The sequence below is a fragment of the Lissotriton helveticus genome, chromosome 6, assembly GCF_964261635.1.
Source record: "Lissotriton helveticus chromosome 6, aLisHel1.1, whole genome shotgun sequence".
In the NCBI taxonomy this organism is placed as follows: domain Eukaryota; kingdom Metazoa; phylum Chordata; class Amphibia; order Caudata; family Salamandridae; genus Lissotriton; species Lissotriton helveticus.
In genome coordinates, this window is record NC_136067.1 from 1,888,660,555 (window position 1) to 1,888,680,064 (window position 19,510).

At 41.3% G+C, this 19,510-nt stretch overlaps 1 protein-coding gene across 2 annotated transcripts in view; it reads left to right on the forward strand.

The window, feature by feature from the left end:
* MIA3 (MIA SH3 domain ER export factor 3) overlaps positions 1-19,510 on the forward strand; it is a 353,545-nt gene that overhangs the window by 92,199 nt on the left and 241,836 nt on the right. For both annotated transcript variants that reach the window (XM_078649820.1, XM_078649821.1), the window contains exon 5: positions 11,555-11,827. In XM_078649820.1, the coding sequence (XP_078505946.1) occupies positions 11,555-11,827 (273 nt within the window). The remainder of the gene's footprint in view (positions 1-11,554; positions 11,828-19,510) is intronic.

Below are 19,510 nucleotides of genomic sequence, written 5' to 3' on the forward strand. Positions count from 1 at the left end.
CCTGTAGGCACACAGACGGTCAGCCAACTGATTTTTGCATTCTACTTTTTTGACCTGGGCACAAGAGGTAGCAGATCCATTCCTTCAGGGCTAGGCTCAGGTCACAGACAGCAGGTCCAGTCCTCTTCTGATCGTATGCCAGTAAGTGGAGGAGACTCCTGGACACTCCGGAGAAAAAATTCCGTGGGGCAACCTTGCCCACTTTTTCAGCAGTTCCTATTTGCCATACTGCAAACAATCCCACAGCGTCCCTCCTAACATGCAAGATGGGGAAACCCTTTCTGCCTTGTGAAGAACTCTTTTGCCCACCAAGAAGTGTGGTCAGGGAAATGAACAATCCTTTTCCATGTGTCCAGGCAAAACAAGTTCTGGGGGTAGCTTCCCTCTCACTGGATTCAGAGCCAGTCTAGCTATTGGAGGCCTTGAGAATAAATGCTTTCCCTTTCTACAGGTCTCTCCTTACACTAAAATATAAATGGCAAGCCTCACCTCTAGCCCTTTCAAGTTAATGTTGTTCAGGTTCCCACCCAGACTGTCTTTTCTGTGCTGATAAGGATCAAATGCTCTTAGATTTCACACCTCATTAAGGGCACCCCTTTATATGCAGATGCTGATTAGCAAATTAGCCTCCTGGAGCTTCAATCCAGGAAAATGGCACTTTTATAAAAGTTACTGTTACACCTGGCATCCATGGTGTGGTTTCGCACTGTCTTTTTGCCGTCTACCTCCTGTATTTTTGATTGTATGCTGGACTTCGCTTTTGCTGGTTTATGTACTCTGGGCACTTTACCACTCCTGATCAGTGCTAAAGTGCAAGTGCTGCCTGTGTAAATTATCATTCAGATTGGTTATGCATGATTGGCTTGTTTGGGTCACTGGGAAGTACCTAGTAAATTGTATTGTGTATGCCTACAGCCTGTAAATCAAATGCTACTAGTGGGCACTGGTTGTGCCACCCACATGAGTAGCCCTGTAAACTTGTTACAGGCCTGCCATTGCAGTGTCTGTGAGTGCAGTTGTAAACTACCACGTCGACCTGGCAAGTGCACTTGCCAGGCCCTAGTTGCCCATTTTTCTACATGCAAGACACCCCAACAGTAGGCCCAAGAAACACCCCTGGGCAGGGTGCAGTGTATGTGAAATTTAGAACATGTGCTGGTGTGTTTTACATGTCCTGCTAGTGAACTGCTGCCAATTTAGATTTTCACTATTGCAAGGCCTATCCCTCTCATAGGTTATCATTGGAGCTACCTTTTAACTTTTTACAAGTGTAACTTTTCAATTGAAAGAGATGGAGATTTGAAGTTTGGGCTCCCCGAGTTCAGAATTAAAAAATATACCTTTTAGGCAATTTGATTTTTAAATTGTGTGTTTGAAAATGCCACTTTTAGAAAGTGGGTGTTTTCTTTCTTTCCCCTTCTGTGGCTCTGCCTGCCTGTGAAATCGTCTGGTCTAGGCTGACACGGGCTGTTTGTGCATTCCCTCTAGACAATCATATAAAGGAAGCTGAGTTGTGTCCTGCATATCCTGATGAGCCATCATTAGGCTGATGGGTCTTCCTGAACTAGAGTGGTGGGAGGAGTTGTCACTGACACCTGAATAGAGCTGTGCCTGGCCTCTCACAATGCGGTCTCCACCCCCCTGGACTGTGTCTGGAGCCCAGGCAAAACAAGAACTTGTAAACAACAAAGACTTTCTTTTGATGCATGCTTACTTCAAAGGCCAAATGGGGTATAAGTATTGGACCTAAAACCCCAGACTTTTGGAACACTTCTGGAGCAAGAGGAACCTCTGCCAAGGAGAAGAGATGAATTGCTGTGAGGAGGATTACTTCCCCTTTTCTGTATGTTGCTTTGCTGGGGTTGGCCTACATTTGCTGCCTCTGGTTTGGATGAGGAATAAGGATTGACTTTGCTGTATATCCTGCTTACGAAGTTTCTCCAAGGGCTTGTGTGTGCTTGCCTCCTGTTAAGAAGTCTCAGGGCCATCAGACACTTCATCTGCAGCATCCCTGAACTCCAGTGCTGGGAGTTATGACCTGCCTTGTGGTGCCAATTCCATTTCTGGGCCCTTGAAGGTTGATTTTCTGCTTCTACTGATGAAAATCTATTCAGCTCCTGCCCGCAGCCATAGAAACTGCCGCTGCCTGAGTTCAGAACACTGTCTCCCCAAAGTCTAAGACCACCCCAGTGACTCCTGCGCAGGCCTACTGTGCACCTGAAGGAATCGACGCATCAACTGTCTGCGGCTGTGAGAATTTACGAAGCACCTGTTTTGCCGCTGCATCGACCACCAGCGTCTGTATTTTCCATGCATCGCACCTGTGTGCCAAGTCTTTGTTGACATTGCCCAGCAGTAAGGATCCAAGGCCACGTGTCTGAAATTCGACGCATCACCTCCCCTCACCAAAGGAAAACAACGCTTCACCTCCCCTGACAGCAAGGAATCGATGCACCGCCTCCTCTGCACTGCACCAAGGAAATGACACATTGCCTCCTCTCGCAGTAAGGAATAGACGCATTGCTGTGTTTTCAGTGCCTCATATCCACAGCGACTGTTTTCTCTTTGTGATTTTGATGCAACCCAGGTACTTTGCGCAAAAAGTGGCGCATCCATAGTTTGTTTTCTATGAACGGAACTATTTTAAACCTTTTAAAAGTAACATCTAAACTGGTGTAGTGTTTTCACTGTGTTACTGTGTGTGTTCTGTACAAATAGTTTACACATTGCCTCTGAGATAACCCTGACTGCTCGTGCCAAGCTACCAAGGTGGTGAGGAGGGGTTATCTTGGTTGTGTAATCCCCTTACCTTGACTAGAAGGAAGGGTCCCTACTTGGACAGGGTGCAAGCCTCTGCCAACTAGTGACCCTCATTTCTAACGGTTTCATTTCCTAAGTATTGATTTAATTTAAGTACGCCAATTAATTGTACTTTTAAAAATTTTGAAAAATAGCCTTTGAATGCTATTTTAGGCTTTTCCTGTCAAATGTTGTAAATGAAAGTTTATAATCTGTAGTTAGTAATTTTCTAGAATCCAGCTACCGCCCTACCAGTGAAAGTAGTTTTCATGTTCTAGTCATTGGAGTAACATGCCAACTTTAATTTTGCACACATTCCACTTTGACATATCAGGCACCCTACCGTGTAGGTGACATATGTATATTTAAAAGCAGCATTTCCCACCTGTCAAAAAGGGGTTGTTTTGATTGGTTTGACGGCAGTTTGCCAGTGAATGTCACATATGTTTACTTGGAGGACTTGTGCGATGTGTGAAACGCAAAGTTTGCTATATTTGAGTATTCATTTATTCATGAGATGTGTGTATCCCATTGACATTTGTCATTTGCATATACATTTTCTTATTTGTACTATTTTAATAAAGATGCAGTGCATGTTGGCAACATTAGTAACCTTTCTAAAATAGAATAAAAAAGTTGTCCTCTGACTTGTTGTTCTGTAGCGAAGGAAAGGAGCTCTTGTCAGGCAGTCATATACCCCCCGACCTGTTTATAGTGTTCGGCAAAATGTTCAAGGCTGATGAAGCATAACCTTTTTTCTTTTGGGCATTCTGGATTTTTTCTTATCTATGAACTTGGCTAAGGTGCAACAAATTGTCTGTTTTATGTGGGCTTCTCCGGGGTGTCTCTTGTATGTCCTTGCCAGTTGGACTGTTGACATTTTTATTGTGGATTACTTTGTGATGCTTTGTAGCGATTGTGTGATGCATTTAGGTTATGAACATTGAGCAGTGTACATTGGTGTTAATGACTGCACCCAGCACAATTTTTCTTTTGTGATCAGGACAGAAGGGTGGGAAATACGCAAGAGGGTGCCAACTTGTCAAATGTATTTATTAAATACTTAAAAATGTAAGCTAAAGTAGATGTATAATTATAAGCGCCTAATGAAAGAGGGATAGAAACGGAGGGATGTTTTGAAGTAGTACGTTTTTTTTAGTCCTTAAGTACAACTTCTACCTTTTCTAGACCATTGTTTGACTTTTTGAAAAAACTTGTATGAGATATAGACCGAGTCCAAACGATCGGTGAACTTGAAACAGACTTTGTATCATCCATGTGAAAGGCAAGAGGAGGCACGAGTAGAGCTGATTAGCAAACTAAGTGATCCAGTGTAGAAATAAGATAGTAGTTAAAATAGGTGAAGCTTTGGAGAGGAGCCTGAACATTCAGTGCCCAAGCTCAGAAAGAAGTTGATCCCTTTTTAGTTGTCATCGACTTTTGGACAGGAAGAAAGACACCCAATGATCCTGTGATACATTAGACGTGGGCTATGGAATTGAATAGTGCATATAAGTGGAATTTGATTTTGCTGCTAAATAATATTTATATTTTTTTAATATCTTTTTATTAAGCAGTTGTTAGGTTAACAGCAATACAGAATGAATGCACTGAGCGCACAGTAGGCCTCTTGCAGGCATCGAACATTTTTCTTTGCTGTATAGTAATCTGCTTCACACACAGGTCAGGTTGCACACACAACAAGCATCATATGACATACCCTCTCCATTGAGCCAAGTGAGATGTGGCCCCTGACCCTCCCCCCTAATGCCTCCCACCACCCTATTTAACAATACCTACTGAGTGTCCCTGTATCGTATCCTGCTACCCCAAATCTTGTTGCATTTACGGGGGCATCCCCTACCTTTGTATATTTCATGTTCTGCTAGTTGACACCAATTAAGGTAATTTTCCCGATCCTGAACAGTTAGGGGTCTGCCTGCCCCCCACTGCCTGGTTAGGTTTCTCTTTGCAAACACTGCTGCCATTGTGAGCCACTGAGCTGGGTACTTAGTTCATATCACTTCCTCCGTGATACCCAGAATCAACCGCCTGGGCTGCACGGGACCTCCAACCCTGTGACTGAGGCCATCAACTCCTTAACCCCCCTCCAGTAGTGCTGGACCACTGGGCATTCCCAGAGCATATGATAGAAGGTACCAGTCTCGCCACATCCTCGGGTGCAGTGGGCCGAGGCACAGCGGTTCATTCTGTGTAGCTTGGAGTAGTAAGATCTATGTAGTATACGGAGTTGCACCGCTGTTGGATAATATTGACCTTACTTTGTATTTCTAAGGGTTTTAGTAATGAGTGAGTAATTGGAGAATAGCGTTCTATCTTGGAAGGGGTAACGTTTTTTCTGGTATTATGGGAAAGCATACACTGCAAAATCATATTTTGCAAAAATATAGACTCCACAAGAGAGACGATCACAATCTCACATTGAATAAATATTTCCCTATAAAAAAGCAACAGCACCATTTGACACTACTGAGTACTCGTCCCCAAATATACTTGTAGTAGAGTTACTATGGTAAATTAACCCAGCTCTAAAATACGGAGGGTTGGATTTAGGAATTACATTAAGGTTGGTATTCTTTTTTTTTTAATGTATAGAGGTAGGGAGGTTTTTGTGCCATACAGATTTTGTCAGGTTATAGTTTTGGAGTATTATTTTCTTACTGTGTGTTTTCCTTCTATTTCCAGTGCAGGTTTTAGTTTTCTTTTCTATGTAAAGGTATCTCCTGGATATTCTGAAAATGTGGCATATATCAGGAAGATTTCAGCTTCAATTATGGAAATTTTCTTTTGCGGTCTTGTATAGGGAGCAAACGTGTACAAAACACATTCCATTTTAACACTTAAAAGGCAAATTTACAGAAGGCTAGTAAGGTATAAATTCACACATATGTGCAAACCTAGTAAATCCAAGATCATATTAGAAAAGTAGAGTAAAAAATAGCAGGATAACAGTAAAAAGGGAAAATATACAAATGAGAGAAGGAATGAGGGTGCAGTAAACTGAGAAAACTTAAAGTTGGGAAGAAGTCTATGTGAGCACAGAAAGAAGGGCAACACCAGATAAGGTGCCACAAGAGAAACAGACTGGTTGTATCGTATAAGAAGGTAAGAAGAATGGGGAGAAATGACGGTAGAAGAAGGTGAGGTCGAAAAAAGGTGAGCGCAACAGTCCAGTAGTAAAGAGCAGAAGAAGGACTAATCCAAATAGTCGCAGGACAATGGTATTGGAAAAGAAATTAGATATATACATTTTTGATGTGCCAGTCCAAAGGAAGCCATCTAAGACCCTATTTGCATGTTACAGACACAGCAGAAGGAAGCAAGATGAAGGGAGTGCCAGAGTTGTCGTACAGCTCAAAATATTTGAGCCATAGAATATTCTTTTTCGGATGCGGGTAGTTCCAAAAGAAGAGTTTCTGAGCTGTGTGGAGGTCATTTGTGTCCTGTAATGTTGAACATTTTGGTCAGGGAATTAAAGGTACAAAAGTGTGAAGACTTTAAGTGATGCCTACTTAAGGATGAAAACAGGAGGTTAATGGTATAGATTAAAGAGGGTTGGTGCGATAATGGAACATTGCTACTCCCTGCCGCACATTGCAAATTTCTTGTGTTAGCTTCAAAAAGTCCAGTATTACGCAAATCATTTAGCCAGGAACCCTCAATGCCAATATGCTCATTGAGCATATTGATATTTTGGAGCTGTTGACTGTGTCAAATGCAGCAAATAAGTCAACACGAATTTCAAGTAATTCACAAACGCGGTAGTTGCAGTACGGCGTACCGCGACGACCACGTTATGCGGGGAATCTCTCCATTACCTTAGGATATGCTTTATAAATAGGAGGTTTTTATTCTGACCAAGTATACTCCGTTTCTACTGTGGTTATAAGCCTCAAGGAAATATTACTCGTGGATTATAATTGTTTAACGGATTTTGAAACAATGGAGGCTTATAGATATTGATGCTTACCAAAGAAATTATATTCGTGTGGAAAATCCCTGGATTTGGGAGGAAGTTTGAGCAATATTTAAATAACGAGAAGTACAGTCTAGGCCCTGAGGAAGTCTTTGGGTTATACCCCACAGACGAAACACGTGTTGGCTGTTGTTTGCGTTATTAAAGAAACTATCTGTGTATCAACAAGTCTTCAAGGAACAACTGTAATATGAAAATAAAAAAACAAGACTGATGATCACGACATCAGCACATGGACATTGATTTGAAAATCTTCATTTATATTTCTTATACTTTGACCTAGCTCAGGGTTCTTACTTTCATTTTACGAATTTCAAGTGTCAATCATCATCATCAAAATCCTGTGGCAGGGTAGTTTTCGTACTACGAGCTTGTCTGAGCCTGATTAGAAATAATTTAGAACGTCATTGTTAAAGGTGCTGTGTTGGAGTTGTAATTCAACCCAAGTGAATAAATGATGCAATGTGGCAGGCTGGAAGATCTCCTGCATCACCGGTGGGTTGCTTCAGCAGGTGAGAGTCTTAGCCTAATTTGAAGGCAATCTGGGTAGATGTTGGGTGGAATTAGGCCTGTGGTGTGAATTGAGTATTTGATCTTGTTTTTATTTTTCAAAAGACTACAATGGGAAATGTTTTTGAATTGCAGCCTGGTATCCCTGATGACTCCTATCTCCTCCCATAATTTATAATCCCCTCTCTGATTCCAGCACAACTCCTCATTGTCCAGTTGTCTGTGGCCTTCCCCCACCTTACCCTATCTCATCCCATCCCATAACACTGCAGATTGTCTTCTTGCAGGCCTCCATTTTGCAAGTACTGCCTAGTAAGCAATAGGAAATAGTGACCTACACTATTTCCTCATTCTCTCCCACCCCTTTATTTCCTTGCTGGGTCAATCAATAGCTTTAATCTCATCTCAGTTTCTCTTAGAATTAACCATATAGTTGGATCTCTCCGTGCTCACAGCAGCACTCTTCTCTAATCCCGCATCACATACATAGCATTCAGTAGTGCACCTTACTCAAAATATTTCACATTCCCATCCAGCACAGATATACCATATTGATGGGTATCACCGTGCTTTTAGCTGCACTCTACACCAAGGCACACCATGTGCTATTATGCAACAGAACACTTTAAGTCTGAACTCATAACAATGCACCACAGTGCATGTGTCATTAATTAGTTATTATGGCACCAAATAGCACTTACTACCACCAATTGCTTTACATCCAGCCACTTTAGCTGAGCAATAGGCCTACCTACCATCGTGGAAGATGCGCCATCAAACTCCAAGAACATTCACCCCAACTCAATAAAGTAGGCCATTTACCTAACATGGGAATGAGTATGCATAATCTCACTACTTCAATAATAACTCATCTGTACAATAGAATGAATGAATGAATGAATGAATGATGGGGATTTATAAATCGTACGGTTGCTCCAAGGAGCCTCCCCGATGCTGTAGTCTTATAGTGAGGAAATTGAAAAGATGTTCTACTGTGCTGAGAAAAGATATGTTTTAGCTTCACGAAAAGACGGATCGTGAAAGATAGACCAGAGAGAAATGGAAAGCTGGTTCCATTCGCCACCAGCCAAAACCATAAAAGACCGGCTACCAAGTCTTACCCAGCGGAAACTTGGGATGGTGGTTAGCAGAGCTGAGGTAGAGAGCAAGGATCTGGAAGTTTGATAGTGCCTGGTTCTTCTAATCAATACTGTGGATCCAGCCAGTAGAATGCCCACTGTGAAATGGTGAGAGCTTTGAAGAGAATCCTTTTTTAAACTAGTAACCTGTGTAGCTCTCAAAGGTGTTGTGTAATATGAATCCTCTGAGGAATATCCAAGATGAAATGAGTAGCCACATTTTCAACCAATTGAAGTTTCTTGGTCAGCTTGTCATGGAAGAAGCTGAGATGCAGGTTATTAGCGTAGTCCGATATCGGGCTTACATGGGCATGAACCACTGTCTTATGTGTCTCCGAGGGCAGGACATCCAGGAACTTTCTGATGGAGTGAAGTAAAGGAAAACAAGTGGCAACAACGAAGGTGATTCGAGGTGAAAAAGACCGCTTGTCATCCATTTTTACACAGATTCCTGCCTAGTGAGAAAGGGCCCAGGAGAGGCAAGTCCCTGGGCCAGCAGCTAAATGGCCATTCCTCTTTCATATGGCCAGATAGGTGGATCTAAGTTGTATCCTCATTAAATAGCATGTCGCGCACTCAGAACCAGTACAGAGAGGCAGGCTTTAAACGCCTCTGCTGTGATGGTAGAAGACGGATCGACTGTCAGGAGCAGCTGAGTGTCATCAGTATACAATACAGTCTTAAGGTAGTAAGATTCCATCAATTTGGCCTGGGAAATCAGATAGATGCTGAATACAGTGGGGCTCAATGACGAGCCCTAAGGGACCCCAAAGACAAGCTTACTTGCTGATGACAGACAGAGAGTAAGCCACACTTCTTGTTCTCTCCTCTCTAGAAAAGATCTTTACCTTCCCCAAGCAGCCTCGCCTATGCCAACCTCAGACAGGTATTGTCAAATAGGGTGAGAAACCATACCAACACTGATAAATCAAGTATGATTTTGATGGAATCCTGACTGAGGGTGATGCTACAGGGAAGTATCCTTCAGATAAGAAGTCCGCTGAATATTAACTGCTGTACGCAGAAGAGATTTCAGACAAACGTTGGATATGACCTCAGGGCTGGTGGACGACTTTTTTTAAGAGAAGGACAACTTTTGTAATTTTCCAGCAGCAAGGAACTCTTGCAGAGTCCAGGGAACAGTTAATTAGTTGCTGGAATACCGGAGCATTGACCTCGCCAGCCATACTAAGAATAGACACAGATCTCCAGGTGACCCTGACTTACAATGCGAGAGAGCCTGAAGAATTTGTTCCAAGAAAAAAAAAAAAAATTTAGTCCGCTTGCAAGCAATAGCATTAGATGTTGAACCACACTGCCACAGGGAAACATCCTCCCATGAATCCCAACATTTTTTAGGATTTTCTGGAGGGCGATGTACTAAAATTCCAGAGGAAGAGGCGTTTGGTGAGAAGCTGATAAAAAAAAAAAAGCCAAGGCTCTCTGCCCGCCCCCCCCCCCCCCGCCTCTCAAATTTTCAGTCTGAAACGTGGCTTATTTAAAATGGTTATGAAGAATATTAGCCATGCCACCCCCTGCCTAAGCTTCTCTATCTCATCAAAATACAACAAATCTTGGACGGACTGCTTGCTCTAAATCCAGGTTAGAATCGGACCGCAGCCAGGTTTCTGTCAAAAACATGGCGTCGAGATTACCAGTCAACAATATGTGGAAAATATGCAGAGCGGGTTAAGGCAGAGGTATATAGAAACCTCAGAACCATTTAAAAAGTGTTGCAATGCCATATCACGAACGCCAGTAACATAGCAACATAAATAACTTTGTGGCCCAGGTGTACTTTCAAGGTAATTCTTGAAGGAACTGGGTTTCCAGACACACATCTGAGGACTGGTGTGTTGTGGGCACTTCTCTTTGGATGGTGATAATTCTGGCTACCCTCATTTAATTTTTTTTATTGGGCTGATAATTTGCTTTCCTTGTTCTCTAGGTGGTAGATGACAGTAGTCTAGTAATCAGGCACCCATGGATTGAGGCCATGTGAGTAGATTGGTGTTTTCTTCCTTCTGTACTGCAGTCTAATTTTAATACTAGGATTTTTGCTTTGTTCATAATTGGGTTTGGTGTTCCTGGATAGTAATGGCCTGGTAGATGAGGGGCATTGTTTAAGTTGTTTTTTTATTTATTTTTATTTATGTAGTATAGCATGATCATAATGACTGACAAAACGTGTGCCAAATTACTTCATATAGTGGACATAATAGGTTTGCAGATATCACAGAATACCTGTATTACAAATGTAGTATGCTATATAGGAGAGATATGCTGAAAGAGACACAAGTGTATGATAGTGTTGGTGTGTGTGCGTGTGTGTGTGTGTGTGTTTGTGTGCATTTGCATTGCCACATTTTCATCATTGTACTAAAAAGAACCTATGGGGCATATAAGGTTTTCACAAACAAAACTACAATCTTAAATTGGAATCCCACGTGACACACTAATCGTTAGGATTTGCTGGTTTTTTTAATAGAAAAGAGTACACAGTGTTTATTTTGAAGTAGAACATTTTATTAATTATAGTTAGTGTAATCTATGCACACAAAATGGCTCACGTAACTGAGGTTTAGCAATGGCCAGAAAGACTACTAGCTTGATGCTGAATTTTGTTTCCTCTAATAATTGATCAACCATGCATGAAGCTCGTTGGCAATGTGCAGAGTCGCCACCAGCTTATACCATTATTAGAATGTAAAGCAGAAACTTTTTCAGTTCTTGGAATGCGCTTTTTTCTCCTTGGGTTGGTTCAGCTTTGAGAACTGTTTTAATTGTATTATTCAGTCATTGATTACTACCAGGAGGCAGTAGTAGGTAAGGCTCTACAACTGGGCACTGTTGTGGGTAGTGCTGTCCCTGCACCCTTAAACTGAGTACTGTAATTGGTTAGAAGGTAAATCTTTTTAGCAGTCTTTGGAATGTGCTTTGTTTATGAGTAGTTATGGTCAAGAGGTAGACTGCACCCTCCTGCCCCCCTTGTTCAAATGATGTCACATTGTGATCACCGACTTCTCAGGATTGCGGATCAATGCAACAAAAATATATCAGAATCATATTAAACTTTACTTCTCTCTCCTTGATCTTCCATTTACTTTAGAAACCGGAAAGGACGTTGCGGGTCAAGAACCAAGCTTACCAGAAGGGGCTGAACAGGACTCACACGGCAAGGATATGGAAAGGCCTCCTTGGTTTCCAAAGGATGGAAAGGGAACCCCACAGCCAGAAATAAGCCTCTCGGAAGAGCCTGATGACCTTTTAAAGGAAGAGACTAGCAAAAGTGATCGGTTTAAGGAACAAGAGCAGGCTGGAGATGCGTCCTCTTTCGGGTCAACTGATCCAGTAGAAATCGGTGTAGATGGCATACATCAAGGTAAGACAAGTTAAGCTTGGAAAACTGATTGAGATCAGTGGTTTCATTTAATATAAATACTTAACTAAATAGAACTGGCCTAATAAATATGATTCAGATATGCCCTGGTGAGTTCAATGTCAGAAATTGGTCATATTGTATGATGGATAGCAATATATACATCACTATGTATCTCAAAAGGCCTTTGTATTTAAAACAAATACAAAACTCATGTTTGTTGTCTCCTTTGCAAATGTTCTGTCTTGTACATCTTTGGATGGTCCAATGAAAGCTAGCACAGTCTAAAACAAGACTGGGCTAGGAGATGAAAGCAGGCCTGGAACATGTTTTGATACTAGCCCCTGTTGCACTGAAGGCATGTGATATTCTCAAAGATAATGTGAATAAATAAATACGTTTACAGTGTGCTTTTCCAAATATAATGGGCTGAAATGTATGAAATCTCAATTATTTGTGGTCTGAGCATTATTTTTCCTTGGCAGCAAATCATGTATGTTTGTTCCAAGCAAAAAGGCCCTAATTTAGTCTGCTTGCAAGCAATAGCATTGAATGGTAAACCACACTACCACTGGGGAAAATCCTCCCATGAATCCCCAAAATCTGCAGGTGTTTCTGGAGGGTGATATACTAATATCCCAGAGGAAGAGGTGTGCGGTGAGAAGGTCATTAAAAAAGCCAAGGCTCTCCGCCCCCTCCCCCCTGCCTCCACCTCCAAATGTTCAGTCTGAAACGTGGCTTATTCAGAATGGTTATGAAAAATAATAGCAATGCTCACTCAGTGCTACCTGTGGAGTGTAGAGGTTGAAGACCCCTGCCCTTGCAGCCATGAAAACAGCCCCTGTCCTGGCAGTTTTCCTCTTAGTCTTCTTTTTCAAAGTATATAGGTAATACCTTTAAGGAAACATGCTTTACATGCCCTCTTTTCAAGCATTTTCTGTGCTCTATCTGTAGCAGTCTCAGATATCTGGATCCTTAGAAGGTACCACATCTACCTTGTTTGTAATAGTTATACTTACCTCTTTAAAGGTGAGTAAATGGACAATGTTAGCTTCTTCACAAGTGCATACATTCTCTCTCTTGATATGTAGTATATTGCCATTGTGCTAATAGCATTTGTATTGTAAGCTTGTAGGCAGGTTATTCAGTGGGTCTCTAATGTGGGGGTGTACAATGTTGGTCCATAGGAGTCAGATCCATGTCAACTTTGACATAGGTTCTAATGGAATTAATGTGCTTGCAGTGAATCTATATGGGATTAATTTACTGACTGCCCAGCACTCCCAGGGCCAATGTTGGATACTGGTACTCTGAAATCAATATCAGCGGTCTACTTTACTGCCCTGTAGTCATGTTAAACAATTGGCAAATGTGATCCGTACAGTGGTACAGTTATAGGATTTTCAACAAGCACTTTTACTTCATTAGCAAGTCTTGTTTTGTACCACTTTTGGCCGCCATAAATGTGGCAGGGTATGCTCAGGCGTGAGTCCCTTGCTCACTTTGCCACTGGATTCAAGCAAGCCAGGCTGAAGACGGCTGGAATGCCAGAAACCGGTCCTCGGAAGCTTGTTTCCGGTCCAGGGAAGGCATGGCTTGGCAGTTCGGGCTGGACTGTTCCCATGAGGAACAGAGTCAGACTGATTTGCATATAGCCATGTCTGAACTGGGGTGGCAGAGTGGGATAAAGAACGGTGATGGATTAAACCCAGATCTTTTGACTGGGTGTGAGTGTTTGATTGATTCAGATGCTCCGTCCATCAGCACCCCCTTTTGTACCGCTCTTGGCCGCCATAAGTGTGGCAGGGTATGCTCAGGCGTGAGTCCCTTGCTCACTTTGCCACTGGATTCAAGCAAGCCAGGCTGAAGACGGCTGGAATGCCAGAAACCGGTCCTCGGAAGCTTGTTTCTGGTCCAGGGAAGGCATGGCTTGGCAGTTCGGGCTGGACTGTTCCCATGAGGAACAGGGTCAGACTGATTTGCATATAGCCATGTTTGAACTGGGGTGGCAGAGTGGGCTAAAGAACGGTGATGGATCAAACCCAGATCTTTTGACTGGGTGTGAGTGTTTGATTGGTTCTGATGCTCCGTCCATCACCACCCCCTTTTGTACCACTTTTGGCCGCCATAAGTGTGGCAGGGTATGCTCAGACGTGAGTTCCTTGCTCACTTTGCCACTGGATTCAAGCAAGCCAGGCTGAAGACGGCTGGAATGCCAGAAACCGGTCCTCGGAAGCTTGTTTCCGGTCCAGGGAAGGCATGGCTTGGCAGTTCGGGCTGGACTGTTCCCATGAGGCACAGGGTCAGACTGATTTGCATATAGCCATGTCTGAACTGGGGTGGCAGAGTGGGCTAAAGAACGGTGATGGATCAAACCCAGATCTTTTGACTGGGTGTGAGTGCTTGATTGGTTCTGATGCTCCGTCCATCACCACCCCCTTTTGTACCACTTTTGAGACAGATACAACGCCATCAAAAATATTGTGAGTATATTAGTGATCCCCAAATATCGTTTAGTCACCTCAGACACTTTTAGCCTAATAAATAGATGCCTCCAGCTCATAGTTATTGCACATCAAATCAATGCCTAACATTTGTCCATTTTAGGGGGGTGATTACTAGTTCCGTCTCCTGCAGTGCGTAACTGTACCATAGTTATCACAAACAAAAAGCGATCATATACCTGTGTTATGTTATCATTTGTACCAAACCTATTACTATGTGTAATAAAAACAATGTTCAAGTTCGTATATATATATATATATAGAGATAGATAGATAGATAGATAGATAGTAATTCCCCCCCAAAATTCCCGTAACTCTTGCGGATTTGCTTATATATATATATATAAATATATATATATAATCTAGCATTAGCAAACCATGTTTACCTACTTCATGTGGGGCATTCTTGCAATAAAAAAACGAATTAACCATTGTACCAGTCTGCTAAAGGCAGACCTACTGGCTTTGCCAATAACTGGATTTATATTGCATCAACCGACTAAGCTAATTGGTAGTCAGTTTCAATTATGCCTCTTATTGTTTAGAAGGTTATTGTAGTTAATATGTATTGTGTTCAACTTCAGTATGTATTTTCATACCCAAGTAAAGAACTTCTGAAGCCATACATGTATTGTGTTTATCTAATCTTATACTAAATAATCAGAATTTTAGTTTATAACTAGAAGTTTCTGGAACTATTCAGCCTCTTCTTCTTTTGCAAGGTTTTCCTAACCAATGTCCACAGACTAGAGAGCTTTGGCGTTGGCTTAAGCAGAAAGTTTGATATCCACACCATTACGTTCTACTGCGTTTGTTTGCATTCGCTAATGTTATATGTAAATTACAAATAGGAACTGGTGCCTTGTGTAATCATACTGGATACAAACCCATTCCCATTGTCACCACCCTGGTTGTTGGATTATTATTTAAAGCCTGTACCATCTAATGATCCATACACTGAATTCGCTTCCTCTGCATATCTATCTAGATATACCCTATCAGAAACCTTCCCAGCATCTAAGAGGACAATACCGACCTTTTTATTTAGCACATCATCAGAATCAAATAACATTATCAGTATGTGTTGTTGTTCCCCTTCCAGGGCTAAATCTATGTTTTTGTGTCCTAACTATATATCCAACTACTCTATTCAAACGCATAGCCCGAATTTTAGGGTGTATTTTTACGCCTTGAATTATCAGAGAAATTGGCTGATATGATGCTCACTCCGTTGTAGCCTTCCCCTTTTTCTAAAGCACTGCCAAGTTAAGATGCCAAGATGCTTCCACACCCCTTATCTACCTCCTAATCATTACTAACAATATTGGTGCCAGTGTATCAGAATATTTTAAAACCTTCTAAAGGAATAGAATCTTCTCCTATAGCTTTTCAGGGAATGACCGAATAGCCAATATAACATCAAATTCTAAAAGAATCAAAGCTTCCAGTGCTTGCTCCAGACAGGTCTCCAGTCCTACAGGAGTGGGATTAGTTTCTTCAGTATACAGATTCTCAAAATAATGCTGCTATTGCTTCCTGGAGTCACAAGGGTGGGAGACAAGGTTGCCATTATTGTCTTTTATAAAAATACATGATCTGAATTTTGACTTCTCCTAAATTTGTAATCCGGTTTTCATCCAGAATGTTCCCCTTATTCATAAGCCTTCACTTTTTGAACTAGGGATGCTGCTGCAGCTTTCTCTCTGGGACGTCTAAATGGCCGTGTTCTAAACTAACATTTAAAGATAAATTCTCACTCATTTAGCACATTTAAGTGGGTCAAGTATGCTTAATCACCAGTCATCCACAGAGCTCTTTGTCTCGATTTTCAGCCATCATGTTATTTTTGTGAAGCACATTGTTTTGTATATGGTTTTATAGCATCCCATGCTGTGACTCCAGATGTTGTGCCCTGGGGAATTGATAAAACTCCTTAATTAGCTGCCCAATATATGTCCTACAGTCCACATCTTCGAGAATGGTATGTTCAAAGGTCCACCTTTTGAATAATTTATTTCCTAGAGAAGGTTTAATAGAAATTAACAAAGGATTATAATCATTTGTGATTTGAGGGTAGATTTCAATTTGTGCATATAGCTGAATTTCATACCCTTTAAATGCCATGATTATAAGAGAATATTTGTTTATAAACACAAGTGATATGTGAATCCTGGCTTTCTTCCTTTTTAGTGGCAGCGAGCATTTGCTAACTCATGAATTTGTATTAAATTTATTATAGATCTTCGTACGTTGCCCATTCAAAAACATAGTCTAGAATTGGTAAAGTATATTTTGCTGTATGCAATTAAATTCACTAGCCATTATTTGGCCTCCCCACTCAGTAACCTCAAGAGCGAGGAATTCGAATATCTTTGCTTCATCTATATCAGGGCCCTGTATGACACATACAACATAATGTTTATGATCCAGAAGAATCTGAGTGATCACCTGTCCACAGGCATCAGCCTCTGATTTATTCACTTCCACATCCCTCTTTTTAGCCATAATATCCATGCTTCTAATTGACACCCGTTGTGAGATGCTCAATATCAATTCACGTGAGTTGCCTAATTAGGGTGCTGTATTTAAATGCAGTGAGTTTCAATTAAGCAAACCACGTGAATTAATAAAGCACTTATCTGACCGGCTTCTTTTTATTGAGGCTATTAAGGCCTCTTACATTACAACTTACATTTTTAAAATGTGTTATTAGCCCAGCTATTTACTACACTTAAATTCTGGTCATGGCACACTGTCTGCTCAGCATGCAAGCTTACTATCATTTTTAACCGCCCCTTATTTCCTATCCATTTTTCCTTCTTTAAGCTGTGGTCCCATTCTCCCACCACCAACAGTTATCCTCTGCACCCCCCAAACCGCTTGCCCTCCATTCTATCAGCAGGGTGTCGCCACCAATCCCACCACCACCGCTTAACAATTCTTCACATTACAAATAAATAAACAATTTTATCTTCTTTTAGTGGGCCGTCGCCACCATCGCTCTCACTGTAATAATAACAAACAATAATTAATGGAAATCTCCCATCAATAGAGCCAGCCTACACATTCCATTTGGAACATTACATGGCCCTTAGTATACTTTGGGCAAGCAGCTGTATAACTAATTTGAATATATCCCTTTCTTGAATATCCCAGAAAAGTCAGCATATTCATAGTTCATTACAAAATGGTCCTAGTAAAACATGTGCTCTCTTATGCAAATCTTAATCAACATTGCTTGCATGAATACTCTCAGCTTCTTTTCCAACACTCTTCCTTCCATCTTTCCAGTAGCTCGCTTGCATTGACTTCAAAGATGCAAAAATGAATGCACCCTTTACTGAAAATCTTCTTGTAGGAACACCTGTGACCCAAGGTCCTGAAGGGGGAGTCATTCTACATGTATTCCATTGAAAGTTGAATGACAGAATTCATAGTGAACAAAGAAAGTGGTGAATCAACTGTTGAATGTACCTTGGGCCCTGGAAGTGATCACCTTTCTTAGAAGAAAATGTCAGATAAATATTTTTACAGATCTATATTGTGTTCTTGGATTTGTGCGTTTGCGAAATTGAAATCTATGAGCTCAACACATCTGTGAATCAAACTCTCTGTGCAAGTCAGTGAAGGCTTGTTGGAAAAGAGCAATAATCAATTGGCAGGGGTCTTCACTCTATACTCATTTCTTGATCCCCATACCCCAGGTTATTTCTACACTGATGGCTTTTCTTAACCTACTACGGAATATCATTAACTCTTTTCTCCTGCTCATCCAGCTGATCCATCATTGTTGCCGCCTCTTTCGGTCGTACATTTTTCCACTTCAGATATACAGTCATAGAGTCTGTTATTGCATTAATTGAGTGATTTTGTGTACAGTCACCTGTTTTTAAATTGTCTGTCCTAAATCCTTCATAATTGGGTGTGTCTCTACACAATAGGTGTGTATCAGTTTAAAAATAGCATCTGCTGTATGGCTGATCCTTTCCTTATGCCCTCTAATATGGAGACTCTCTAAGTTGATTTCCTGCTAGCGAGTTAACCGGTTTAGACAATAGGTTTGCCCTGCCCTCAGTTTTTACTTTCTTATGTTTATGTGTAACGATTCTTGCTTCCTGTAGTGGGTGTTTCAAGGCAGTAGTTTTCTGACCTATGTGACCTTCCAACAACACATTCAAGGTACAATATGTGTGAGCCACCAGCACTACATTTTGCTAATAACACAACCTCTTTGCATAGTTAAGCTTTCGTTTCCATAATCATTCTAGGTATTTAATGGGCTAGCTTCTAGTGGGCAACCTATTACTGTGTATTCCTACATCAGAGACAGCAAGCCATCCTGCCTCATCACATGTACCATGTGTTTGCAACAGTCACTCAAATATATGTTTGTTTTAGACCATGGTCTTTTAAACATAAGCACAGTAAAACCCATTTTCACACAAACCTAATTTTTCAGTGATGGCACTTGTTGTGATCTCCTATGTCTTAATTCCTCATTCCACCACAACTTCCTACAGGCTCCGAGATGGAGAGCTTACATCCTACAGTCAAATACTTCCCTCTGAGTTTGTAATTAATCCAAGCACTTGCATGTTTCTTTTCCCCTAACATGACTGTCATGCTATATTCACCTGCATCCTCCGATATCCTGATTGATCTGGAAGTATCAACAAATTCTCCGTAGCCCCCTGAACCATGTCTGGATTAAAATATGCCTCCCTCTTAACACCATTCATTTTACTGAAGCAAATTCCCCACCACGGCATGTTAGGTTTGACCTTCATCGGCTGTGCTTTAAAAATCGCTGTCTCTAGACTGAGCCGCAGGAACATCATCTCGTCATATCTCACTGTATTATAGCTCGTCATGTGTTCCTTTGGGGGAAAAAACCTGAGGATATAAAACATTTGGTGGGAAAAAGCGGGTGGCAAAAAACAAAAAGAATAGGGAATATATGTTGGGCTATGACGAATTTAGTGTTTAACTTCTGGTATCAGATAAGAAGGAGGTTAAAAAAAAAAAGTAATGGGGAATGGATTAGACTAAGCAAAGATTGCATTTAGGGTGTCATAAACAAAAACAGAAATTAGGCAGGGAATTAAAGAAATCTTCTGAAATTTTTGAAAATGCAAATAAAATAGAATCCCATTATTAACCACCTCAAAATTAATCACTCGAG